At 34.0% G+C, this 27,750-nt stretch overlaps 6 protein-coding genes across 15 annotated transcripts; 2 read left to right on the plus strand and 4 right to left on the minus strand.

Annotated features, from left to right (window-relative positions):
* Nucleotides 1-1,251: 1,251 nt before the first annotated feature.
* Nucleotides 1,252-8,298, minus strand: LOC120776719 (rab GTPase-activating protein 1-like). Of its 7 annotated transcripts, none has more exons than XM_040107621.1 (11): nt 8,214-8,298; nt 7,202-7,902; nt 6,140-6,469; nt 5,770-5,953; nt 5,510-5,697; nt 4,296-5,437; nt 4,160-4,244; nt 3,993-4,096; nt 3,212-3,931; nt 2,681-3,148; nt 1,252-1,509 (listed from the first exon to the last, which is right to left on the minus strand). In XM_040107621.1, the coding sequence occupies exons 2-11, from the start codon at nt 7,458-7,460 to the stop codon at nt 1,264-1,266; spliced, it is 3,726 nt and encodes a 1,241-aa protein (XP_039963555.1). In that variant the 5' UTR covers nt 7,461-7,902; nt 8,214-8,298; the 3' UTR covers nt 1,252-1,263. The 7 variants fall into 7 exon arrangements, with proteins under 7 accessions (XP_039963555.1, XP_039963553.1, XP_039963554.1 ...); XM_040107619.1 differs by having other exon boundaries at nt 8,152-8,283; XM_040107620.1 differs by having other exon boundaries at nt 8,038-8,283.
* Nucleotides 8,299-8,765: 467 nt separating this feature from the next.
* LOC120776714 (heat shock 70 kDa protein 14) lies at nt 8,766-10,513 on the plus strand. Its single transcript, XM_040107611.1, has one exon. It carries the CDS (start codon nt 8,866-8,868, stop codon nt 10,405-10,407), a length of 1,542 nt encoding a protein of 513 aa, XP_039963545.1. The 5' UTR covers nt 8,766-8,865; the 3' UTR covers nt 10,408-10,513.
* Nucleotides 10,514-10,647: 134 nt separating this feature from the next.
* LOC120776715 (DNA primase small subunit) lies at nt 10,648-16,024 on the minus strand. The gene is made up of 4 exons (XM_040107612.1): nt 15,839-16,024; nt 12,035-12,194; nt 11,813-11,969; nt 10,648-11,745 (listed from the first exon to the last, which is right to left on the minus strand). Exons 2-4 carry the CDS (start codon nt 12,165-12,167, stop codon nt 10,725-10,727), a joined length of 1,311 nt encoding a protein of 436 aa, XP_039963546.1. The 5' UTR covers nt 12,168-12,194; nt 15,839-16,024; the 3' UTR covers nt 10,648-10,724.
* On the minus strand, nt 13,128-15,022 carry LOC120776716 (UPF0183 protein CG7083). Its single transcript, XM_040107613.1, has 2 exons — nt 14,891-15,022; nt 13,128-14,818 (listed from the first exon to the last, which is right to left on the minus strand). Exon 2 carries the CDS (start codon nt 14,559-14,561, stop codon nt 13,260-13,262), a length of 1,302 nt encoding a protein of 433 aa, XP_039963547.1. The 5' UTR covers nt 14,562-14,818; nt 14,891-15,022; the 3' UTR covers nt 13,128-13,259.
* Nucleotides 16,025-16,311: 287 nt separating the features above from the next.
* LOC120776376 (trafficking protein particle complex subunit 3) lies at nt 16,312-18,793 on the plus strand. 3 transcript variants are annotated; one of them, XM_040106962.1, is made up of 4 exons: nt 16,314-16,467; nt 17,775-18,185; nt 18,412-18,541; nt 18,623-18,793. In XM_040106962.1, the coding sequence occupies exons 1-3, from the start codon at nt 16,429-16,431 to the stop codon at nt 18,496-18,498; spliced, it is 537 nt and encodes a 178-aa protein (XP_039962896.1). In that variant the 5' UTR covers nt 16,314-16,428; the 3' UTR covers nt 18,499-18,541; nt 18,623-18,793. The 3 variants fall into 3 exon arrangements, with proteins under 3 accessions (XP_039962894.1, XP_039962896.1, XP_039962895.1); XM_040106961.1 differs by having other exon boundaries at nt 18,412-18,793; XM_040106960.1 differs by lacking the exons at nt 17,775-18,185; nt 18,412-18,541; nt 18,623-18,793 and adding an exon at nt 16,555-17,768 and having other exon boundaries at nt 16,312-16,467.
* Nucleotides 18,748-27,737, minus strand: LOC120776375 (metal regulatory transcription factor 1). 2 transcript variants are annotated; one of them, XM_040106957.1, is made up of 5 exons: nt 26,367-27,737; nt 23,336-23,444; nt 22,656-22,758; nt 22,324-22,474; nt 18,748-21,668 (listed from the first exon to the last, which is right to left on the minus strand). In XM_040106957.1, exons 1-5 carry the CDS (start codon nt 27,584-27,586, stop codon nt 19,622-19,624), a joined length of 3,630 nt encoding a protein of 1,209 aa, XP_039962891.1. In that variant the 5' UTR covers nt 27,587-27,737; the 3' UTR covers nt 18,748-19,621. The 2 variants fall into 2 exon arrangements, with proteins under 2 accessions (XP_039962891.1, XP_039962893.1); XM_040106959.1 differs by lacking the exon at nt 23,336-23,444 and having other exon boundaries at nt 27,245-27,734.
* Between the last annotated feature and the right edge of the window lie 13 nt (nt 27,738-27,750).

Below are 27,750 nucleotides of genomic sequence, written 5' to 3' on the forward strand. Positions count from 1 at the left end.
AACTTTGGGTTCTATAGTAAAAGTTATATGTATATGTATCTACAACTTTTTTATTAACAGTTTTTTACGTAACCTCATATTTAATGTGAGAAATAACCAAGGTTTCGTTTTTTTTTTTTTGTTTTTTTACAATAAAAACTTAATTTGCCATCAGTATGTCAGATTTTTAACCCTTAAATATTGAATCACGAATCTACCTATCTCTTCCCGACCTCAGATCTACCGTAAATTATTCTTTCTTTCTTTTTAAATGAGTTTTATCGTACCATATATTTTTTTTTTTTTTGCTTTTAAATATTATGTCCCTGGTCTATGATAAAATGGTTCAATGTATTCTGAAAGCTTTCGTTTTATGTTTAATTTTGTATCGCAGGCTTCACCCGATAACTAGAAGCATACGAAGCTGCGTGTTACACCGAAGCAAAGTATATACATATATGTATATATATAAGAAAGCACGTAAATACATATACACACATACTTATATATGTGTTATATAAATAATAATCCCCACACTTTGTTCATTATTGCTATTTTTTAACAAATTCCACTCTCCATCAAATATATGTATGTATATAGTTATTATTTATTAAAGTTCATATGTGTTCATACATATGTGAAATTTACACATATACTATATGCTGCATGGTGTAAATACTAATGAAAAAAAAAAATTACTATATTAAATCTTTGTTCTAAACCTAAAGTGGTAAATTTGTGGAATAAAAAATCATTTTTTTCAACAAGTTATTAAAGCAAATGATTACTGCATAATTTTCGAATGTCTTTGTATAATTGTTGAGGAAATTTTATTATATTTTCCACAAAAAAAATGAATATCTACTTAGAAAATTAGCATACCTATTTATTTTTATTCGTTTGCTGAATATTGGTCTCCACTCATTTTCAAACATTTTATATAAAAATACATAGTTAGCTTCCCTCTAACACAAGAAAATATAGCACTATTACCTATATAAAGCAAACTTAATAAAGTAAGCACGAAGTAAAAAAAATAACAACTTTTCCAGAAAATTGCTCAAACTTATGAAGAAGAAATATTGAAATCCAGTGTACAAAGCCACAACATTTAATTTTTTTTTCAATATTTTGCACACAGTACCGTTCTGCTCATGTATATATGTATGTATGTGTGAAAGTTAGCATTGTGTGAGTTGCATACATTGCTAAGCAACAGTTACACATTTCTCAAAAATGTCAGTTAATTAAATTTATATTTTCTTTTTTTAATTATGTCGATATTTAAATAAGCGATGACTGTGGCTGCAGGTGCTGTCGGAATTGATCAGCTGCACCCACACCAACATCAACGGTTGCTGTAGCCCCAATGCCAACAATACGCCCAGCGCTGCTCTCTAGTGGCACTACAATGTTGCGTAAACTGTCGATGCTATTGCGAAGTTTGACGGTCTGAAATTTGGCTGGCAATTTCGGCGAACCTCCCACTGAGAATGCTTTAAACTCCTGCGAAGCGAAATGTGCAGCGTCCAAGAAATAACACAATTCAAACACAATCCCAATTAATATGTATAATTTTTTGGTGTATTTTTTTTTAGTTCAACCAAACTTTTGTGTACAAGAATAAAGTATGGAACAAAACGCTTAAAAAATATTTGTAAACGCAACTGCGTGTAATATGTACTAACTAAGCAATATAAAGTAGTTCAAAAAGTGATGAATTTCATGTGAAGTTAAATTTGTGGAATTCATTTGGCAATAACCGAACTGAAGTTAACTTACAAATACAATTTTATGTATTACGGCATAAATAACGCTTTTTCTAGGTATTGGACCAAACCGATTTTTTCACAGATTGAAACTTTCACACGCACCGAAGCTATTATGCCCTTTACAATATACCTTACAGAAATATACATATGTATATATATAGCATAGTGATCCGATCTGAACATTTTCCTCGGATATTGCATTGTTGTCTTAAATAATATTCCGTGCTAAATTTTGAGACGATATCTCGTCAAATGAAAAAGTTGTCCATGCAAGAACTTGATTCCGATCGTACAGTTTGTACGGTAGCTATATGCTATAGCGATCCGATATATATTGGGGGAAAAAGAACGTGTGCAAAATTGCAGATCGATATCTCAAAAACTGAACTACTAGTTCGACTTATATACAGATGGACGGACACGACTAAATCGACTCAACTTGTCACGCTGAACATTTAAATATTCATTTTATAAGATCTCCGACGTTTTCTTCTGGGTGTTACAAACTTCGTGGCAATCTTAAAATACCCTGTTCAGGGTATAAAAAAATAATTTTCGAACTTCGAAAGCGATTAGTTTGAATTTCGGACATAACTTCGAAAAACGTATGACCCAAATAGTAAAAAAAACTAGTTTGGTCCAATTATTATACAGTAGTATGAATTGTAATGAATTTGAAAATTTGGAAACAAATGCTTTTGCACTTGATTTTATTTGTAAAATAACGAAGTAAAAACGCAAGATATAAAAAATAAATTGTTTTATATGTAAATTGAATGTTGTCATGTGAAGGAAACTTTTGAAAAAGTCAAATGATGGCGTTAAAACTATACCTAAGTGTATGTTAACTTAAACTGGCATCTGAAAGCGAAGCCTTTGGAAATTAATATTGAAAATTGCTGACACTCCACATGTTCAGTTCAAGATACCTGATTACTGCTGGGTGAATTAGTTTCGCTACCAGCCGCTGATGCACCAGCTGATGCATGTTGGGTGTAAGATTGGAATGTTGGCAAAACGGTGTCGCGACTGCCACGTGTAGTTACCTTCTCTTGCAGTGAGTTGAGTGTCTTTGAAAGCCATGGTTGCCAACTGTTCCGGTTGGAGTGCATTTCAGTAATGGTGGCGCTAAGCTGATGATTCAAATCTTGATTACGACATTCAGCTTCAACGTGTGCTAACTTAGCTTGTGCCAGTTCCAGTTCTAATTCACGGATACGTTGAGTTGCTATATTTATGGGATCAAGTGGGCCTAGTGGTGCTTCGTTCTCTTGCTTATTACAACTCTGTTGCGATGTTTTTAAACCACTATTTCTGCTTACTTCAGCTGGCAATCTCACACTACGATCGGCATTTTCCATTTTTTGTACACAATTCTTACACTTCGATACTATATTCTGAGGATGGGAAATTTGTCAATGGAAGTTTTAGAAATTACAGTTAACTTTCCAACTACTTACCATTACATTTCCTAGCGTCTCATTTAAATTGGTAATGTCATTTTCCAAGCGCTGTATTATTAATTTATAGTCCTGTATGATGCCTGTGTGTTTTCTTTCTTTTTCTATTGCTCTTTCATTAGCCTCAATCAATTTTTTTTGGAGTTCATCAATTTCCGCCTGTAACTTACGTCTCTCTTCACCAAAACGATTTTCATAAATTTGTGCCTCTTTTTCCAGTCGTTCTTTGTGTTGCTTTTTCAATTGGAATTCCTCCTCGTACTGTTTTAATTTCTTAATTTTCCGTTCACAGGCCATTTTCATAACCCGGCGTGCCTGACTAGGGCTGCGGCATTTCTTCGGTAATGTTACACGGAAATATTTTAGTATGCCTTCGAAATCAAGTTGACGCAAGTCAGCCTCGCAAATGGATAGTAATGTCACAGCAACCTGAAAAAGCAATGGTACGCCATCTAGCAGGAACACGTCGAGTACATGAAATACAAAACATAATGGGAAACGGGCTGTGAAGAGCGTGAGAAACCACTGCGAAGCGTACATATGTGTCTCAATGCCACAAGCTGCAAAATGTTCATGTAATTTAGGCAATTGATCTTTGATCAAACGGTCAAGTTGGTACAGTCGTAAATAAAGTACTTCAAATCCTTGCTTATATAAATCACGAAGGCCATAATCGTACATAAGGGCCACCAATACACAAAATGCATCTTCCTCGGGCATCTGCAAAACGAAAGATAATTTTTAAAAATACTTTTAAATATAAACACATCCAATAACTCACATGTAACAATAGACTTGCGGCAATAAAACTTAAGCCCTGGCAATAACCGACTTCACTGTCATAAACGGCATAAGCCTTTGAGACCTTAAAAAGTGAGTCTTGTCCTAAATCAAAAGAATTACCATTGTAAACGAAGTAATTTTAATTAGGATTAAATAATTAATTACCAGATCCACCACTTTCTTTGAAGCATTTGTGTGCCGGAAATGTTCTATGTATATCCCGTTGTATTACAGTTTCACATTTGGTTTCCTACAAAAATGTGAGAATATATTTTTTGGCTTGCCAATGTTTAGTACTTACTTTGGTTATTAAAATCTTATACATGTCAAGCATTTCAGTTTTGCCCTCAACATTTGCCAGTTTCTGCCATATTTTTTCGCGCAAAGCTTCCGGTATTCCCAAACGTACCAAAGGAGCCAAATTTTTTGGCCTTTTTTCACTATCCCATTCCTTTAATATTGGATCCCACTCATCTAATTTGTCCTGTGAACAGTCTTTGGATACTTCTCCCGTACCACTCAATAAAGGTTCATCACCATCTGAACTATAATCGGTAGGGCAATCATCCTCTATAGATACAATCGATGATGATCGCACAATACGTGATAAATTGTTCATTCCGAATTTCAACAATGAACTTGGTTGTTGTGGTTCATTGATTTCTTCAGATGGATCAATTGAGTTCACTTTCCAACTGAACTCATCGGTTGTACGTTCTAATTGTAGATAGAAGCGCAATGTCATTGGGCGTTTAGATATAAAATGATCCATTATGCGTATCTCACTAGCCGATTGTATTACAACGGGTGTCTCAATAACAAAACGTACAGGGTCGCGAATTCCACGCACCACTATATCGACCGCTACAGTCAGAAAATTCTTTGACGCTTCAACATTGAGTTGTTCGAAAGCAGCTTCATTGGCCTTCCATTCGGCGCGTATAACATAAGGATAAAGGCATAGAGGCGGGGCGCCAGAACCACCGGCATTGTCAGCGGCACCGACACCGACAATCGTTGCTGCATTAGCGTTACCACCGCCTGCAGTGGTGGTAGGCAACTGATAGCTCATATTTACCATATCAATTAATTGCATATCGCCCTGACGCACTAATTTTCCTGGGCTTAATAGTACACCAAAGCAGCGTTCTATGAACAGAGGTTGTAGTATATTTGAAGGTGTTTGCTTGACGGTAATGATAACTTCTTTGTCAATGTTAGCACGTAATTTGAAGCAATTGCGGTCGCGTGGTACCGCCGAAAATGAGCTCTTGGCGACCTTTTCACGTATTTCCAGGGATACAATAAATTCATAGCCGGCTGTATTTAGTGGATTTCCACTAACATCGGATGTCACTGAATTCATCATATTACTGTCGATGGCAGATGTCAAACTGCAAGTCATGCTTGGCGGATATGTACGAAAAGCCTTTTGAAAGCAAGCTTTAAAATAGACAATACAATGTATAACAAATATAGGAAAGATATAAAAAGTAATTGAACGTTTCTACTCACCGCTGACTTGATTAACCGCTTCTGGGATATGGCAACGAAAAACATGGCATTGAAAAAGCGCATCGCCATGTAACCAAGTAAATGCAAAGCAACCATTTTCAGGAGTTTCTACAGGGCCACGAAAGTATAAAATTATGCTTTGTATCTCGTAGGTTGCGATGACAGAGTTGGTTTCAGCGTCATGCAAGCTATTTAGCAAATACATAGAGAAAAATTTATATAAATATTCTTGTTATTGAAATTTAGAAATATGTACTTACACAACCAGCCCATCGGAGCAATTCGGGATGCTCACTGATATTTTAAGACCAACTGACTCCGAATTACTGTTCAATTCATTCATTATTCGGTATATATCGATTTCGGATTTGGGAGCATTTATGTTTGCAGCTCCAAGATATGTGACACCGGAAAATATAGTGCAACCCTGATCGATATCTGAAACTAAAATATAAAGTCATAAATAAAATCAAATATATGTACGTACGTACGTTAATTAGTTCTGTGGTAACACATACATACATGCACAATTACTATGTACCAAATACTGAACGGTAGTTTAAAGTCGAAAATAATCGTAAATCAAAAATCGTAATACCGAAATTAGAAATAAGAGGCCGTAAGGCTCACCTTCTTCGTCGGTATCATTTTTCTCCGGCTTCATGATGTCTTGTTTCTCTTCGACACCACCACCAACCCCACCTGGACTTGCATCAATGCAGTCATAAAATACCGATTGGCCAACTCGATTTTGTTCGGAAGTTGACGCGTCATCGCTTTTTGGTGTCATAGCATAGTCTGTGTGGTGGCGGTTTAATGATTGTGACTTCATTGCGGTCTTCGGTAGAACTAACTGTTGCTGTTCGCAGTCGTTGTCTGGAACCAGCAGTGCCGGGCTTGAAGTACCAGCCAATGGTAATGTCAGAGATTTTTGTTTACTCAACGCTACCGCTTTGGGTGCTGCAATATATTGAAAATATGAGTACACTTCGAAATAGCAAAGTACTAATGCCGTGTGGTTTAAGATAATTCTCATTATTTATGGAGAGATGAGAGGCGTTGTTGTTATCGTTGCTTATGACGTTGCTAAGAAACACATTGTTCTGTTTTGTTAGCAGCTGTTAGTTTTTATTTATTTTTTTATAATGATATCCCTACAACCGGCCATTATAGCATAGTGAGTAAATATCGAAGTTTTATTTGAAATTATTCGGAATTCTTTAAAGTTTTTTTGCTTTAAAAAGGTAATCGAGATTAAAACTGTGTATCTTAGATACACCCATTTATTGTTTTACATACTTATTTCATGTAAATTTGAAAATTTAGTATAAATTGGTTACTTCATAGTTTACCAATATTAGTAAAATTTTAAAGCTCCACTACAGTTACAATACAAATGAATTTTATTTTAAAATCACTGATTGGAATACTTTGAAGAGTACAACAAAATTACGTTCTACCTTACAAAATATAATCTATGACAATCAAAATCAAAATATGTACATATGTATGTTTAGGTAACAGAATTGTCCTTATTCCAAAATGAAAATCAGCCCATCAGAATGATTGAATCTCATTTAGAGAATAAATTTCATATTTCAACATACAATACTTATATTTGTATTATGTTATTAATAATCTATCTAATTACTTATATATACATATTTACATAAGAAGTATAGCCGTTCTTACCAGTTGAAGAAGTGTCTGAATTTAAATCTATTTCACGCAGAGCGTCCGTCATAGCATTTTGTAAATCAGCAATATTACGATTATTAGCTAAATTCAGTGTTGGTGATTTATTGTTTGTCGGTATTATTAAAAGTGTACCATTCTCCGACAAATGCTGCTGGTCTATTGGTGTTGTAATATTGCTATCAGAAACAATTTCATACTCTCCACTAGTGGTTAGTGAGGATTCAGAAGATTTCGTACTAAGGTTATCATCCATGTCTCAATATCGGCGATATGTCTCCCGATGAATATATTTAACGTAAATGTTTACTCCTTTAAAGTTTTTTAAAATGTTCTCGATTTTCTGTATATTCGAGTACGAGAGATGTCGTCCGTTTGTACTCGTTTCTGTACTTTCAGATGGCTAAATTTAAGCGGTGTGTGAAAGGTCATACATGTGTATGTATGCAAGAAAACTACTCCAGGTAGATATGTAGGTGCCTAGTATAAGGGACGGCCACGTTTCGTTTTGAACAATACCCAAGGAATCCAGTAGGTAAAACAAGGAAATTGTAAACTACAATGCAATACTTAGCTGTTTTTCCATGGGTTGGTCGAATATTATTTTATTTACATCTTTCTAACATAAATGATTGCTCGATTATATGTAATAGTCTAAGAATGCAACACAAGTTTATCTTTTTGTTCGTATTCTTGAGCTGAAAATACACAGAAGCAATTAATATTATTCAGATTCAATCGCCCTCTTTTTTGATCTGATCGATGATGACGAATCGCAATCACTATTACAATTGAGGTGTTAGTCTATACGAAAATTGTAGGTAAATTACAACATTTGGGTGGGTGGTGCGCCCGATTCCGGAATCGAGTACAAATAGCACAGCCAACCGTTGCTTTTATCGAATTTTGAAAACAAATATCACATTAAATAATTTCCAATAATATACTTTCATTTTTCGCTAAATCAAACTCTTCAGTGAGTCATTTATTGCCATTATTGATACTTTACTTTATATTTTTGTTTTGTTATTGATTTTCACAATTTTTATGTTGATAATTAAATGTACAGCTATTTTCTGCCTTGTGAAAATCTCAACTATGCCTTTTGACATCATTTCATTTCAATCCTCTTTGTTGTTATTCGTTGAATACAAAGTGCTACCATCATGAAATAATAAATATTCAACTGATCTGATTTTAAACTGATTTTTCAAAATAATGGTTATAAAATTCCAGTAAATACTTTAAATTTATTTTACGAGACAATGCACTGCAAAAAGTTTTAACTGATTTCGAAATGAAGAGTATAAGCTTATAAACAATTTTATTATATTTATTAAATTTGTATTAAAAAATTTCATTAAAACGTTTACATTTCAATAAAAAACGAGTCTTTATATGTTCATTATTTTTCTCCGTATACATTTTTATATGAAAGATTGAAATCAATCATTACAGATTTATATTCATGTCCTCCAGACTTGTGTTTATTTATTTTGGGTATAAAGTAATCAAGCCGGCAACACTTATAACTGTCATAAAAATCGCATGCTACCGCCAAGAATTCTTTACGAACACGCGCACGTTTATAGTAGTGGACAAATTTTATAATCGTAACATTTCTGCAGGATTCAATAAAGTGTGTTGATTGTTGAAATAAAATGTGGCCAAGATTCGGTATCAAAATTGGCAATAGCACGTTATGCATTGCTCATGTAAAAAACGACGGTAAGCCAGAAGTTATCGCGAACAAACAAGGTGACCGAAACTCACAAGCATGTCTGCTTTGGGGTGGAGACGAGGAAATTGAGTGTGGATTAACTGCAAAACAAAAGATGGCTACACGTCCAAAACAAGCCGTGGCTAACAGTTTTCAACTGCTTATGCCACAAGAGTTGGATGAGGAGAGACTAAAAACTGCCATAAAGGAGCTGCCGTGCGATTATGATGCTCTCAGTCATACTTTCCAGCTAAAATGTCAAATACAAGACGATAAAAGTGACGAAATGAAAGAAAACATTCGTGAATTGACACCTTTCGATGTCCAGGTTAAGCTCTTTCGCGCAGAGTTGGAATTAGCTCGTCAATATCATATTTCATCGGAAAAAGATCCAGTTGTTGTAATCTCCATACCGAGTTTCTATCCAAAGTCTGCTTGGCCTGAATTGGCTCGTGCCGCAAAAGAAGCAGGGTTTCATGTTGCTCAGATTATTACCGAACCGACGGCAGCAATACTTGCATATGGTATTGGGGAACAAGAAGTAGCAGAAGGCAGCACCAACAACGAAAGCAAATACGTCCTTACTATAAAGTGTGGAGGTTTGAACAGCCATTTTGCATTATACGAAGTTAGAGATGGACTCTACACACAGTTGGATGCATACGGACCATATCCAATTGGTGGTCAACATTTTACAGACGCCCTAGTTCAATTCATATGCGAGGAGTTCAAAAGAAAATATAAATTAGATCCGCACGAGAGTCGCCGATCTTTGTCAAAAATACGTAATGCAGCAACCAACTGCAAGCATATATTAACAACACTTCCCTCAACTCAAATATATATTGACTCACTTATGGATGGTGTTGATTTTAATGCACAAATGTCGCGTGCACGATTTGAAAGCCTTATTCAACCTGTTATTAACAATTTTATGCAGACATTAAACGAATGTGTTGAACGTGCGTCAGTGGAACACCCTGAAGTTAAAGGCGTTAATTCAATTGTCTTGCTTGGAGCCACAATGCGTATACCAAAACTGCAATCAGTCATTGCGGCGCGATTCCCGGACGCTCTATTACATTCAACAATCTCAGCTGATGAAGTAGTAGCCATAGGATGTGCTCGACAAGCAACATTCCTTCATACGCCACTGGAGCAAGACCTGCAGGCTACAGATGAGCGAATATACGTAGAAGAGGATCTTCTAATTTGGCACGGCAATGACGAAACAAACGCGCAAATACTAATAGGGAAGGGGACATCTTTACCACGAAAAGTCCTGCTTGAGCTGAAGCAAACGGAGGGCGCTGAAACTGACAGCGTTATTCGCGTACGAAGTGGTGATAAAGTCAATGAAGTAACTTTGGAAGGTTTGACACCAACAGATAATGGCACATATCGCATCGAAGCAGATATTGATTGCAAACAAGTAGGCGCCGAACCTATTCGTAAACCACATTTACGAATACGTGTAGTCTAAACTGTTTGAGATAATATAGAAATGTCTCATATATATTTTTGAATAGTGAAATATTTCTATACCTCTATCTGGTTAATGTTAATAAACTTATACATTTTGCATAAAATTTGGGTTATTTTCACTTATTTTCAAATTTTAACATAACTCTTTTATGTATATATGAGTGGTATTGAAACACATTTTGTTAATATCTACCTGAGTTATTCTTTGGTAATGCATTTGCCAAAAAAGAAATGATGTATTAATTACGAAATAAATATTTATTTTAGAATTAACATTTTGATTTTTTAAACCTACAATATAACATGATATGTCATCTAAAACTCCATTGTTTGGTCACTTACATCAATTGCTTTTGCTTTTAAGCTACTCTCCAATTTCCGTAAGAATTCTTCAAACACTACAACTCCTTTAAACATACCAGTCTTTTTGTAGTCTTTAATGCGACTTTTGTCTTCCGGACCATTCTCTTGACATTTTGATTTGTCGTCAAATGCGTTAATCTCTTGCAATAACTGTGCTATATTAGGTACTGTGGTGGGGTCAAATTTTGCAGCTGCATTACAATTGAACGGAACACATACTTTTCCAGTTCCTGGGTGAATACAAAAAGGCGATTTGAGTAAATGATTCATGCCTTTGGTAACATTGATATCTAAACGAGGGTAAAGGATACCCAACTGAATCTCCTCAACAATATTTTTAAGCTTGCGTGTCCAAACGTTAGCAGTGCCTGTTCGCATGGAATTTGCATAACGCACAAAAGTCGCCCATATTGTTCGAGAATGTGCACCATCATCATGCGTTTTCCTTAAATACGCTTCTACATCCTTGCGAGCCGTATCGTCCGGAATCATTAGTAATAATTTATTAACACCTTTGACGTCTCCAAATAAATTTTGATCCTCCAATACAATCTCCTCAAATAGTGGCTCGATAAATTTTAGCGCACGTCGGACACTGTGATGCATACGTTCCCCAATTTGAACGCGGGCTATAACCACACCGTTAATAGTTACATTAGAAGTAATTTGTAGATACTCGGCAAGCGCCGAGCGTCCTCTCGAATCTAAGTGGCGTGCATCATAATCGCACACCCAACCGTGGACACCACGACGACCCGAAAATACCCATAATATATGCTCGAAACCAAAATCTTCACGTAGAGCTGCATCAAGCAGACGGGCGGCTAAAGCCATAAATTTCCAGCATTTTAAACATACCGTTGCACCAGTGCAACAGGTGCGCACATCGTTATAATCATCCATGTCAATATCGAAAACCAGCTCACGTTGTACCGGCTGCATTGCTGTTGATGTGATACGAAAGTTCTTAGGTCTAGAAAATTTAAATATTTCACAATATATATACATATATACATAAACCAAAAATTTACAAATCTCACTTGGTATTCATAACTGCACCAATGTCGATTTTGTGTGGACACGTCGAGCAGATGTCGTTTTCCAATTCACTTTGAGTATCGTAACAACGATAACGAATGTATATATCATCATGAAGTGTGTACGAGAACTCACGGTTCGCAAAAATATTGCTTTCAGCTAAAAAGTTTCAGTAAGCTTACATGAATTCATAAAATAATGAAGATAGCAAAGTTTTGACTCACAAAGTCCATATGATAACCAACGGTAAAATGGTTTATGCGGAAATAATCTTTTGTAATAGACTGGTAACATGTCCGGAAGTATGTTGGGATCATATTTTGCCGTGTTTACGGTTGGAGTTTCTTCTTCCGGCATTTTAAAAGTTCGTCTATACTTTATATGCTGAAATCATAGAAAATATAAACATCATTTAAGAACTTGCTTTATAAATATATCTTGCTAATAAAAAAACAAATTCAGAGGATTTTCATATACACCAAAGGAAACAAAAGTTTTAATTGTTGTTATCGCTATTTATTTTATTTTTTTTACTTATTTCAATAGATTCAAATTTTTATTACATTTTATTACATTTTTTATTTTTTTTTTTTACATTATATCCTTTTGATCTAACGGAATAAAAATGTGCACGTACAATTAATATAATATAGTAGAACTTTAGAAACTCAATGCAATTATTTAAAAAAGTAAACACTTCTAGTTCTAGCTTCCGCGGCTATCCAACCAAACAACACTAAGATTAAGTCAGTGTTCACATGTAGTCAAAATGTTGTTAATATACACTTTTATATGTATGTAAACTTATATACTACTTTGTCAAACAGTGATTAATTTAAACCTTATTATCCTGTTATGTAAACATGTACTTATGTATTATATGTATAAGCTTAATTTACATACATATTTTAGAATGTATACATATTTATATACATTCTATACCTTTGAAAGTTTGGTATATTTTAGGTGTTAAGAGTTCGCTATATATAAAATATAATTGTTATATAATTGTATTATACATTAAACTCCTTATACATATATGTAGACATAGTGCGGTCACACTCTCCTCAGACCACAATCGATTTACCCACATATTAAAACGGCATTAAGGAAGTAAAATTGAAAATTGCTTCAATAACTGACTTTTATGTTTATATGTATGTATATATTTCGATGTGATGTTAGTAGAAAACTGAACTAAAAAAATATTTGCGGATATTGAAGGGCTATTGCGTTGGTCGTATTGTGTATTTCTTATGTTTTAGTGCCGCTTTTATATGTATTGCAAAAGGAAAGTAGTCATGGTTCATTTTTTTAACTTAAGCTTCTACTTTCAAGTTCTTTTATTCTTAGTATTAAAAAATATTTTAATTAAAAATATTCACGAGTCGGTTGAACTTTTACTGCATTATAAGTCAGAGTTTGCGGACCCTGTGTAAATGTGTCTTTTCACGCAACTGATAAACTTATATCCTGCAATTTGTGCTCCTGGTAAGACTGCTCAGTTTGTTTTAATGGTGGAATCGTACTGTATAATGTTATGGAGGCAATGTGATTGTTTGTCATAACCTCAAATATTATATCCTGATAACCATAGCAAAAGGTTGCACCGAAGGGATTGGCAGTGTTTGTTGAGCTAGCGCGATGAAGCACCACCGGACGAGCTGACGGCACTACCGCACTAATCTCGTCCCACTTGGCGTATGCAGTAACTTCAATGTCCTCGGAGCTCTTTTTACCATAATTACAATCATGATCATTTTCACTTTTCAAATTAAATTTGAATTCACAGCGATGGTACATGTTGAAGTTGAAATGTCCTGGGTAATTTGTATGTAACACAAACTTCTTGCAAGTTTGGGTACGCGCATCAAATAACACGTCAATGCCAAGTGTGAAATAATTAAAGAAAGTATCGCTCCTTTTACTCTGCGCCTGGCGGTTTACACTGGAAGAGTGTATTTTCATTTTATCTTCACTTTTAAAAAATATTCGATTTGGTGCACCAAGTTTCATAGCTACATCCTGACAGCTGTCGCCGAAAAGAACTTCCCTTGTGAAACATTGGCGCCGATGTTCTAATGCGCGACTAGATCCCTCGGTATATAATTTTAGTTTGAGACCTTTTGAATAACCGTTTGTAGAACGTAACACTTTAGCTGAATCCAAATATATCTGTCGATGATAACAAGAGAGTGGAAGCGGTGGAGCGCGTGTCTCCGAAACATTACTACCAGAGTAGAGAGACATTTTTGATACAACTGGCGATGCGCCACTTAAAAAAATCAATGATCCCAAGCCATGTGCGTATCCCTCTTGCAATTTACTATCCACTGGGAAAAAGAAACTCAATCCACGGAAGTGTAAAGCAAACAATTGTTTTGCAGCGTCGTATACGCCAGGATGGGTAGCCCCAAAAGAATGTTCAATTTGTTCTATGGAGGGCAGAACTTCTGGGGAATTGAAGTGTACTCCACCATACTTCAGCTTGACCAATTTCATATTGAATACTTCAATGGTTTTCAAACGTTGAACTATGGGATCAAAAATCAAACGAACACCATCTTGAGGTAAGTTTATTATAATATCCACACCCAATGGGTTTGTATCCGAGTAAAGCACTTGCACACCTTTAATTATTCCCACTTGCGATTGTATTATTGCTATTGCTTGCGAAAAGTGCATCCCCAAAACGAACTCCCAAGTATCACATCCCAGCGATAACTCAGGCACAATTTCTAAGTCCAACATTTTATGACCGCAAGGGTTTAAAGTTTCAGTATTGAAATACTAGTGATGCTCTATTACTTTGCTCTAAGTAACAACACAAAAGAAATTTAGAAACTAATCACTAGTTATTCTGATCCTCAAAAATGACAAACTTCTAATTGTACTCTGACAATGTATCCAGAAGAGGCTTCTGTGCCCCTGAACTTCGTTTCTTTTATCCAAGTTCTTGTTTTTTCTTTGTGCGTTTGTATATTGTTTCTAATGTCTGGCGTCGCAAACTGAAACGCAAAAATTTCAAAATTAAAAAAAATCCATTCAGAACATTTAAAAGTCAAAAGTTCAAATCTTACTTGCAGGTTGTTATCAGTAACTCTGTTTGAGTAGGAAAATAAAACTCTTTGAATCAAGGTAAATAAAAGTAAAAATAAATTTAGTTTCTCAATTCGACGTAATACACACAAATCCACACAAAGCACCTAGCAAAAAAAAAGATTGCGATTACAGCGAAAACAAAGACAACAGCTGAGTAGAAAATGAAAAACTCACAGTTGCATTTCTCGTAATAACCGTGAAAAGTAATAACTTTTTAAAACAAACATACGCATCTTCATAATTATAACTTATAATTATTAACATATTCATTGGTGTTTAAATCTATACATAAGATTAGAGATACCAAGAGATAATACCAAGGAGTCACATTGGGATATTCATATTCATTTTCAGGATTTATTCTATTTTCTGGAATATGTTACGTTTACTGCCGCCCCAAGATAAAGGCGGCAAATAATCCAAAAATTCCTCATGTCGCTGCGGCAACGCTGTGGATTGAAAAATTCTATTTTGAAAGCATCTTAATAAGTTATTTTTGTATTTTTTCTTAAAAATGTTTGGACGTGCGATTTTTAATGCTTATACAAATAAATGGAAGTATTATTAATAAATTAATTTGCTTTGCATTTCATTTATATTGTTCTCATTTCAGAATTTATGTAAGAGTTTGACGTAAAGTTACTTTGTTTAAAAATGCTGTGTTGGAACCGCTAACGCTTTTCTTTAAATATACCAGTCAAAATAATTTATATAACAAATAAATAAAAAACAAGAGTATGCAAAGTAATGAACTTAATTATAAACCTAGGAATATTTAAAAAAAATCCGTAAATTGTACTGCAAAGAGATTAATGCAGTCACTGTATAAGCCGTATTTAAAAAAAATACTAGTTATAAACAAAACTAGGCAGCACTTTACACTTACTAATGGCGGGAATGACCACCTTACCTTAATGTAAACTTACCTTTGTAAGATTTTAAACACACACGTTTTTAAGACTTCAATGACTGATAATTATTCTTTAACTATTATTAACCAGTCTGTTTGCAGATTTCGTTTATTGAATAAATTAAAAATCTCAAAAATCCTATTTAATAAACAGCCAATTTCCATCTATATGTACAGAAATCACCACCACGCGAACCTCTTGTCAAAGCAAACGTAGACAATCAGAGTTGTACAAAAGCAACCACTTACCAGTGTGCAAAGTTGACTGGGATTGTAATAGATCTATTTAAAATTTTGTTGCAAAATAAAATATATTTGATACAATCAAATTAATTAAAATTAAATACCATTATAGATTTATTAATCCTTTATGATACCCAATAAAATATTTATCTTACATAGGTACAAAATTGTGCTTATGCAATACAACCATGCTGATGACGAATATTTTATTGAATTCACCACTTGGTCCACTGAATATACCCCGCACGTATATATCTCAACACATTTTATTTTGTTAGGAGTAAAAGCTAAAATTTATCCTGTAATAATTTTGAAGGATATTGGTTAGATTATTTCTGTAATTGGAAAAGCCATATTTATATAATGTCTCGGCAAGCTTCTCGGTTTGACACTAAAAAAGTTGTAAGTTTAATATAACTTATTGTTGTATTATTTTGATAGCGGGTAGTCACTATCGAAGGTTCGCTTATATCCCATTCGATTTTGCAGTAATTGTATGAGAAACCAAATTTGATTTCACGTCTCAGTTTTACAATATTCATCACGAAAAGGTGCATGGAGAATAACCACAATACGATAAACAATAAATTGAACAAGACTTCGGGAACTATCACCGTTGTAGCACAAAATAATCGGAACTTACAAAATCAAAAACAAGTACAATTCATCCCCATGATGACTGCTGGTGGTGCCCAAATTATTATTGGACAAGTTCCACAACAACAAGCTCAAACCTCTAATGCAACGGGAGCACCTGCAACCAGTCTCATACCTCTTCAAACGAACCAAATAATGTTACAACAGCCACAGCAAGCAGCTCAACCCATGCAACTACTTCAATTACCGGATGGTCAAACAATATTTTACCAACCACCTACAACTTCATTGACGCTTGACCCAAATACAACTGCTGCTCAAGCAACACCGCAACCACAGCTTATTAACATTAATGGTCAATTAATGCAAATATCTACGGCCCCTACGCATCCCCAAGGTGCGACAGGCGCCGCTCCAGCAGTGGGGCAACAAATAATTATGATGCCTCAAGCGGGAACAACAACTGTTGCAGTACCTCAAGCTGCCGCTGCAGTTTCATCACAACAACCAACGTCTGCCACAATTTCCAATACTTCGGCAAACGATGTTACTTCAGCGGGAGTACAAGCGGAAGACGACTCAAGTAAGGGTGAATCGGAAGAAGAACCTCTCTATGTCAATGCCAAACAATATAAAAGAATACTCATAAGACGACAAGCTCGTGCAAAACTTGAATCCCGCATACCTAAGGAACGTTCTAAGTATTTGCATGAATCTCGACATCGTCATGCAATGAATAGAGTGCGTGGAGAAGGAGGTCGATTCCACTCTGCTCAAATTAAAGGTGAATTAAGTGCATCTGGACTTAGTAGCTGCGAATCGCAAATGCAACCGGTACAAACACGAGCATCTGTGCGTACTGCGCCAAAGTTAATCGCTCCACATCAGGGGCCCATTCCAGCGCCAACGCCAAATATTACAATTACACCAATAAAATAAATCAATTGGAAAAGTCTACAATAACAATACCAGTTTTAGTTTTAAGGGAATTAACGTTATATACATATATTTATTTAATTTCCACTCTAATTAGATGTTACTTAGATAAAGGCTAACCGCTATCAATGTAACCGTATTGTAATTTTCTCTAATAAATAATTTGTAATCCCCAGAATGCAGAGTTCTTAACACTCACTTATGGTGCGCTTGTAACTCAAATGTTACGAGATTTTGAAAACATCGAAGATGTAAATAAACAACTTGAACGTATAGGCTATAATATGGGTATGAGATTAATTGAAGATTTCCTAGCACGGACCTCCGCTCCACGCTGTTTGGAAATGCGCGAAACGGCAGATCGCATACAACAGGCCTTCCGCATCTACCTTAATGTACAACCAACTATTTCCAACTGGTCTGCCTCTTCGGACGAATTTTCATTAGTTTTTGAAACCAATCCCTTAACGGAATTCGTCGAACTGCCTCAGGATTTGACCAATTTGCGCTACAGTTCTATACTTAGTGGTTGTATACGCGGTGCTCTCGAGATGGTGCAATTGGATGTCCAAAGCTGGTTTGTTCAGGTAACATAAGTACATATATTCAAGTGTTATAATTTTTGAAGAATTCGCAAAGTAAGGATCTGCTATATATCATATATAATATAGTTAATTGCAATTTAATTTGGTTCAAGATTAAAAATCGAAGTTTTTTAGCTTTTGCAAAATTTGTATAATACTTATTTTGTGAGCTGTTGAATAAACTTTTTCACATATGTATGTATGTATATTTTACATTTCTAAAATTCAGGACCAACTAAAAGGTGACAATGTAACGGAGCTTCGAATTAAATTTGTGCGACGCCTGGAAGACGCTATACCTGCAGGCGAGGATTAGAAGCGTAGTGGCACAGATTACTGGAGTATTTTAGCATAAGATTGTTAGCAAAGCATATTAGTAGCATTCCTGCATTACTTTTTGTTTAATTACATAAGCGTGACTAGCATATTTTGGTTTCCAGGCCTCATACTTTAAGGAAAACATCGCTCGCGCTACAAATGTAAAAGAAGATAGGACTCTAGCTAATAAAGCTATATGCGGCGAATTATTATTTATACAAAATGTATATATTAAAACAACATTTAATTGAATTTACAATATTTTTAATAAAGGCAAACATTATAACAAAGTACAAAGCGATTCATAATTGAATATATTTATTAATACATAATACAGGCACTTTGGTTAACTTGAACTTTAAAAACAAAATAAAATACAAACAAGTACTGTGGCTTAACAGGTATTTGTATACCGATTACTTACATTATAAATAATTAATTTTTTTGATTTAGAATGCATATGGCATTTATGTATTCATGTACACATGTACAGGTAAACACGATTGTGTGCAAAAGTGTAGATATGCAATATGATAAATTATAAACACTATTTGGATATCATCAAAGTTCAAATGTATGAAAAAAAAACAAATTTGTAATTTTCTTTGTGTAAAAATCTTGTAAACAATACATTGGTATTTCCTATAAAATAATTGAACAAAAAATTCTTGAATGTACTGGCGAATTTAATATATTAAAAACATATTGTTTTCAAATACTGCAGTACCTATATTTGTCAGGACAAATAGTGGTAAACTACTTGGGGGGAAATGATAAATGAATATGTCGATAAATATTGTACACTCATAAGTTAACTCTAACATTGTTCAATCGTGTAAAAGGGAAATTTAACATAAAAAGTTGTAATGATTTGCAATCATCTAACTCAATTTTTCGAAGCTGATAGCAACATCCTAATCACTATAAACATATGATCACTTTTAAATACAACGGTGAAATTTTTCTAGTATTTAATCAATTATTTTTTAATTAAACTATTTATTATAACTCCGATATGCAAGGGTTTCATTGTACAAATCTTATTGATAAATGGAGTTTTAATTCAAATCTTTGGTGTTGGTTAGAATTTGGCAAATAGATAAATTTTGAAATCGGGCGTTTCAATTTTGATTCTGTGGACAAACCATAAGATTTAGATTCTTTCGTGTCAGTACACGTCGCAAAGCCTGCAGAGTTTTAGTACATATAATAACGCAACAGCCATTAGCAACACCTTCAGCGGGGCTTTTGCATGTGCATGAAGAACTTTTGAGTGATTTTGGGGGTGGGGCGCGGGGTTTGTCTACATTTGAAGACGTTGTATCTTTTACAGCAGGGGACTTCGATGCACAACAACTGCTGCTATTGCCGCCTACTGAGCTCATTTGTTGGCTTGTTGTTTTGGACATGTCGGTTGTACCGCAAGGTCTTGGTGTATTCTTATCGCCACCACAGCAACCTCCACCAGTACTACTACCCATAGAAGCCAAGTTTTGCAACAATAATGCCACATCCTCGATATTTTGATTTATGTCAGCTTCACGCTTCGCCGACGCTCGTTCTTTTTTATTCTGACAACATTCCTTACCGCGATTAATCGTTTTAGGCTTAGCTGTTAAGCTTCTTTCTAATTTTTGATTATGAGTGTTTTGTGGCTGCGGCTGCATTTGTGGTTTATGGTTGTGGCAACATTTGTGTTTATTATTTCCTTCCTTGCTACATGGTGTTTCATTGCTGCAACCACCTTGACAGTCCTGAGTTTGATCGCATTTACAATTGGTACAACCACAAATTCCAGCATCAGCAGTTATTTGCTTCAAAGTTGGTTTATCACTCCTGAGATCCACTTCAATTAAACCTGAGGCATCTTCGGGCACCTGCTTTGCCTGTTGTAATGTCTCTTGCAGAAGATGTGCATTATTATCGATGGTCATTAAAATTTCATTTAGTAACGACTCAGTTTCCATGTCTTCTGTATCGTTATTATATTGCATATCCTCTTTCAATAGTTGTTCAATGCTCTCTTCGGTTGGAATCATATCCATGGATTGATCTGCGTTTATTGAGGAATTAACGACGGTCTCCTCAAGTTTATTTGCTATTTCTGCTATTTCATTGATACTATTACTACTATCGATATCCATTTGCATGTTAGGCATCGCTTGCATTTGAGGTGGCGCTGATATAGGTAGATCTAATGGTGTTGGTTTGTATAGGTTGCCATTATTGCTAATGTCCAAGTAGTCGCAAGGATCTGTTGATTCCGGTAGTATTGAAGTACTAGTGTCCAATAAAGAACCGGTGTTGCTTATAGTTGCAACTTCTGCCTTGCCGAAATTACCATAGTTCTGTTGTAAATCTACAAAGCTCGGCACTTCGGTGGGAAGTGCTACACAAGCATTGGTGACTGGCGCCATTGGTATAATTGGTTTCGATATAAGCACACCTGCGTCTACCCAAGGTGTAGGGATTTCCTCTTCTGCGGCGTATGCCAACTGTAATGCCTGTGACGTTTCCGGAAAGGAATTACATTCAATTTTTGGCGTCAAAATAGGTATAGCGGTATTTCTCACTTCTGGCATTTGTACAGCAAACAAATCAGCTCTATTATATTCAGCCGATTCCGATTTGATGAAATTTAGTGGGCTTAATGACGGCAAGCTGCCATCATCAACAACGCTTTGAATGCACGAACTTTCCTCTCTTTCATCTTCTCCATTTGATGTGTGCTCCTCATTGTAACCACTACTATCGCTTTCTACTTTAATAGATGTAATTTCTGAATTTTCAGCCAATTGGAACTGCTTAGAATCTTTTTTCACCTTCAAACGGCGTTCCTTGTTATTGCTCAAGCTATTTTGCCTTCTATTGCGTTGTTTTTGATGGGTTTTCTTGTGTGACTTCAGGCTGTGTGATGTACTGAAGGACTTCTGGCAACTTACCTCCTCACATGGATAAGGTCTTTCGCCTGTGTGTGTGCGAATGTGGGTTTTAAGATGGTGTGAAGCGGTGAAGGCTTTACCACAAGTGTCTTCAGGACATTTATATGGCCGCTCTTGTGTATGTGTACGCATATGTTTTTTCAGATCACTCAGGGTAGTAAAGCATTTTTGACATATCTCACAATTGAATGTTTCACCATTGTGCAATCTTAAGTGGGCTTGTAATCTGTAAAAGAACAATAAAGGGTTAAGTATTAATGCAGCCATACATTATGCTATAATCTCGCAAAAAGAATTAGAGGCGTATACGTTTAGCAATACAGTACATATGTCTATAAAAACTTGTTCACTTAATTGCAATAAAAATCGCTCATATTGACCGGTATATTGGAGATAGCAAAAAGACCGCATCGATTTTGTCTTATTTTGACTTTAAACTTGAGTTTACCCATGAAAATATTTCCATACAACAATGTTAATTGTATGATATTTATGATGGAAAATTAAGTATAATAACGGATATCATTATATAATTTAATATCTAATATGGTGAACTAGCTCTGATTTTGTCTACTTTAACACCAAACCACATTAAGATATCTTTGTTTCTATACCGTTAATATAAGAAAAAAATGCCGACTTCATTTTTTTAAGATATCTCACAAATATATCACTTTTGAGTATGATATGGATATAAATATCTACATATATGTGAGTATTTAAAAAATTTTAGGTTGATATTGACTATTTTTTTAGAGCCACTTTTTATGCAATGTTTAATAATATTCGTCTGACATTTTATTCTCACCGGATCAAGCTGAATCATTATTGAAATATTTTGAAAAACTTATAGTTTGACAGTTGTTGTATATTATACATACCTGTAACGTGTATTAAACGCCTTTTCACAACCAGTTATCTCGCATTCATAGGGTTTTACTTTAGTGTGTACCCTAATATGAATTTTCAAGCTGTACGAAGTAAGAAAAGCCTTACCACAACTATCTTCGGTGCATTTAAAGCGATATTCACCTGCAAGTAAACCAAAAAGGGAATTGTAAGAACGATAAAATAATTAAAACCCTATTTAGACGTATTTACATTAAAATCTATAAATATACCCAGGCTCCAAAACAGGTTTGAGTATTTCATAATGAAAAGAATTTTAAGTAAATAATTACTATCATATTACATTATTATTTATACCGCTCACCTTTGTGTGTCTTTAAATGCGTGCGCAGATTTCCAATGGTGCTGTAGCTACGACTGCAGTTTTCGTAGTTACAATTATAGCGACCCAGCGCTTCCTCCGAGTTCTACGTAAACAAGAATATGAAGATAAGAGAAGTCGAAAAGGATTAGTGTTTGACAACTTCTTTTTATAGCCAATACGTTATTGTAGCAGTAAAAGAATTGTCCTTATTTGAAATACGTGTGTATATTTTTATTATCATCATAATATCGCCACAGATATTACAAACGTGCATACTATTAAACATTAAGGTAAAAATTACATCTAAAAATAATTAAAAATAAAATTCGATACTATAATAGCACACTTCATAGTCGCATTGAGATATTAGTTGAATATTCGTGGAAATTGTGTTAAGATAGCATTCTTATTATTATAAAAAGTAGTTATTCCGATGATAGCCATTGTAAGTAAAGTCTAAAAGAATTGTTAAATAAGGAAAAACTCATTGATTAGGGATATGCTGTACTACAAACGCGCTTTCCGTAATTGTATCATTAAAGGTATGTATTTAATTACTGTTATGTTGAACGCGATAATTATATGTATGTATAGATAAATGTTTATATATATATTGATTTATATTTTATTATATTATAAGTTAAAGGCAAAAGAAAATGTGGGATATTTGAAATGTATACCTCGAAAGTAGTAATTGTCGCATGAGTTGGCTCTCCTTTCTGTATGTGCAAGGCACCGGGGCGTATACATAATGAAAGTTCATCAGGCTGATTATTTACTTCCATGTAACTACAAACCACCGCAATTCGAAATTACATAGATTGCGAGAAACAAGAACATCGAATATTTTAATTCAAAATAATGTAAGTATGTTTTGTTTATTGCAAACATATCGTTGCCTAGTTTCGTTTGTTTAATTATTCTTGTAAGCTGCAGCGGATCTGTCAGTAAGGAAAGCAAATTCGGCGATTGTAATTTTGTTTTAATAAAAAGCCACAAAATTGTATTTTACATCAAAAAAATACCAGCAGAAACAATTTGTACAACATCTATAAAGTACTTAGCGTTTATTTCTTTTTTTTTTGTGATTTGTAATACAAATATATTAATGTGAGCCGGCACAAGTTAGGAGAGGCAATTCGCTTCAATACTGCTTGGTAAATTAATGCAAAACAAATTAACGTTCATGTCCGTTTCAGACTTTACAGTGCTGAATACACAAACATTATCCAAAAAACAATAATAGCTGCTGTCGGAATCATTCATTTATTATTAATGGAGCTTGTACATACGTATGTAAATATATACACATAGAATATCTATATACCTACACAAAAATATAGATGGTTAAACATAAAAAAAAAAAAACATTTGCAGCTGACGCCAAATAAAAATTCATTAACTAAAGTTAATTTTGACTGCTTATTTACACATATAATTTTATACATTTTTAAGATGTGTGTATTGTATCTATATTTGTACATATCCTCACATATTTTTTGTTGTTTGGCGACAAGACAACCTCTAAATGGGTCGTTGGTTCTCAACTCAACAAAATTATGAAATAATTTATGCTAAGGGTTTTCAAAAATTATACTACATCTGTATTATCTAGCACTTCCTGCTTCCAAACAAATCAGCTCTAAGGAAAGCAACTAGAAAGACATCAATACCAGAACTGATTTAATAAGGGACTAAAAATATATGGAGTAATACATTTTTAATAAGGAAATTTACTAAAAGATACATAAATTATTGTTGTGACGAAAAATCTTGAAAAACTAAAATATGTAAAATAATGTTATTAACAGGGCCGACCCGAGGCAATTTACCACTCCTTCAAAGCCTATAGCACCGAGTTCAGGGTATAAAAATATAAACAAAATTAGCCAAAATGCGGCCCAAAAATTATTGTGCTATATGGACGGGCTGGCACTGGATTTTGTTTTCTCATTGTATACATATATAGTATATATTATACTATGCTTTTCTGAATCTGGCATTTGATAATGTAATGGACCAAAATTTTCTAATAAATATATTGAAATATTTTTAATATAAAAATAAGTTTCCTATAATTGTGAATTATGTATGCATGCACATATATTTATATTTTGTAAAAGTTCATTAAATAGAAAGTTCGGCAAATGCGCTCATCATATTAATTGGCTATTTATAGTATTGGCCAAGAAGGCATCACTCCAACGACATCACCTTAACACCGCACATCATGCTTTACCTCACCCACTCAATATAATGATATATGTATGGATATATATAATACTATACATATATACTTACATTGTATGTACAATAGAGTGTGCATAAATTGGTATTTAAACTTTTTGTTATTAGGTATTTTACAAGTAAAAATATATTAATTTTGGCAGGTGTTTACAGAAAAAAAGACGACGGTCGACACGAATGACTACCTTTTAAGTTTCGTACTTAGACCAAATTTATTAAGCACCTATGAAAACCAGACATACATACATTTACAATATATATACGAAGGATTGGAGAGAGCAATCACAATGATATAATATATAAGTGTGGTGCATCAATTTCAATATATATACATAAAAGTATATTTGAATGTGCTGAAGTGAAATATTTTCACCAATTAGCAACAAAATGTTGTGAATACAGCAAATGATTTTAATCCAATTTTGCGATGAGAGGAATAATATTTCATTAAAAACCATAAACAAATATATTACAAACCATTAAATCTATGTAAGATGCAAAAATATTTCTTATTTAACAAGAAATGGAGAATAAAAAAGCGCATTATTAATAAATTTATTATATTACTTGATATAATGCCTTCGTTAATATATTTATCATATACATATGATATTTGAAAAATCGGTTCATATTATTAATTGAAATGCAAGTGTACGAAAATACACTGTAGTTAATTGAGTAGTTTCGAAGTTTTTACTGTCAACTCGACAGCAATCCTGCAATTCTTTTGAATGAAAAAGACAGGAAAGAAGTAAATAAAAGCCACCAACTTAGCAATTAAATAACTTCTTGAATCAGTGAAATCCGATTCCTCGAAATGTTAAGATATTTTAAATACATTTCATAGTATTTACAAATACCACAATTTCTTTAATTACCTTAGTTCTGGACTACAAAATGTATCAACATGAATAAGATGATTTTCCAATAAAATCTATTAATTTCATCTTTAAAAATTTCCTTCAAATAAAGCCCGTAATTTAAAGGTAAAAAACGTTACTTGAAACTCGAATATATACTCTTGAACAAATCTAATAAAGTATCTGCTACTTTTCAGTGGTAACCACAAAGGGACAACGACAAAGGTTAGAATTTAGAAGCATACAAAAATAACAAAAGCAAAAATAATTACTTTAAGCAGATACATTAGTGAAATTATTAAAAATTAAATAAAAATACTTTAGTTTACGATATTATTAAAGAAACACACAAATATATGTATATATGTATGTAAATATAAATATCTATTACAAAAATACATATATTTATTGTGTAAACGCATATGGTTAACTATTTTGTAAGCATTTTGTCAGTAGCTCAGTAGATAGAATAAAGAAAAACAGCATCATGCATCAAACAAGACTGATAAAAAAGAAATATATAGGTTAAATTTCAAATTATCCAGGAATCTACTAAAAGCCTTTCTAAACAAGGAAGCATTCGGGCAATTGAAATTAGAACTACCTTTCTTTAAAGTTATTATCTCTTGACTTGTGTAGCTGATGATCAATAAAAACTGGAGCAATGTAGGTCGACGACGGTGGTGATAATAAATGGTTATTAGCAAAATCCACTTCTGACTTGTCCATATAAATGTTGTTTTGCATTGATATTTGATCATAGCAAACTAATGGTGTACCATGTATAGGTGTTGGACAATTCATTGCCACCACAGTAGGAGGCCGTACTTGCACTAGCTGTTGGTCTTGAAACTTGTATTCTAACTTTAAGCAAATGTCGTCTTGTTTATTATTATTCACTGATTTTGTGTACAGGAGCGTGTCCCCATCAAGCGTATTAACAAAATCGACATTTGTAGAAGGGAAATCTGTAACATCTCCTATATGAAAATTTGACGAGTTTTGTATGGTTTCATGCGGCTGTATTTGCATAATTATCGGCGGTTGTGTCACTTCATATGATTCATTAGACATAAAAGAGGATGATGTTGATAATGGGGATAATAACGGATATTGAGCATTTGATAACATTTTTGTAGGTGATTTTTCGGAGCTAGAAATATGAGAATTGCACGTGGTGGATGGATTTGGAAATGTCTGAGCTTCGGATATTAATATATCTGGTGTATCTAATGAATCATTCAAAAAACGCATTAAATTATCACCAGTTTCTTCATTATTATCGTCACAGTCGTCGACAGGATTGCTAACGTATGTGTTAACAGAAGAAGACAAAGAGGCATATGATAACGACAAATCACTACATATGTTATCCCCTCTCATATTTTCATCATTTTCATGAGCCATTATTGCACTGTATATTGGATAAGCCATATCTGTAGTGTCTTCTATAGCTAAGCTTAATCCTAAATGATGGAGCACCTGTTGATGTAAATGCTGTTCTGTGTCGTTGGTCAATTGAACTGTATTATCAATTAAGTTTATTTGCTGCGTAATATCTTGAGTTTTTGATGATTTAACCGAAAAATCAGTCGGATATTCTTCCAAACTATCCAACATTTCCAATTGTAGCTCTGGTGACATTGCCGTAGATGACGTAGAAGTTGATGGAATAGAACTATATGCAGAGGACTGGTCATCTATTATAAATGTATCACTATTAGCGCTATCATTTTCTGTGCTCATTGTTCTCATCGATATTATTGGTTCTTTTGCATGCACATTTTCGGCAGATTTGTATTTAGTTGACCGAATAAAATCCATTGCGTCACACTTTTATTACTTCTCTATTTTTGAACTCTTTTTTCACTATTACCTTTATCAATTAAGCTAATTTTATACTACTGAAAAATAAAAATAAATAACTTGCAATTATTGCACCCGATCTCGGTCATTATCGCGATAAAAGTCGAGAGAAATACGATCAG

This window comes from Bactrocera tryoni, chromosome 5 (genome assembly GCF_016617805.1).
Source record: "Bactrocera tryoni isolate S06 chromosome 5, CSIRO_BtryS06_freeze2, whole genome shotgun sequence".
Lineage (NCBI taxonomy): Eukaryota > Metazoa > Arthropoda > Insecta > Diptera > Tephritidae > Bactrocera > Bactrocera tryoni.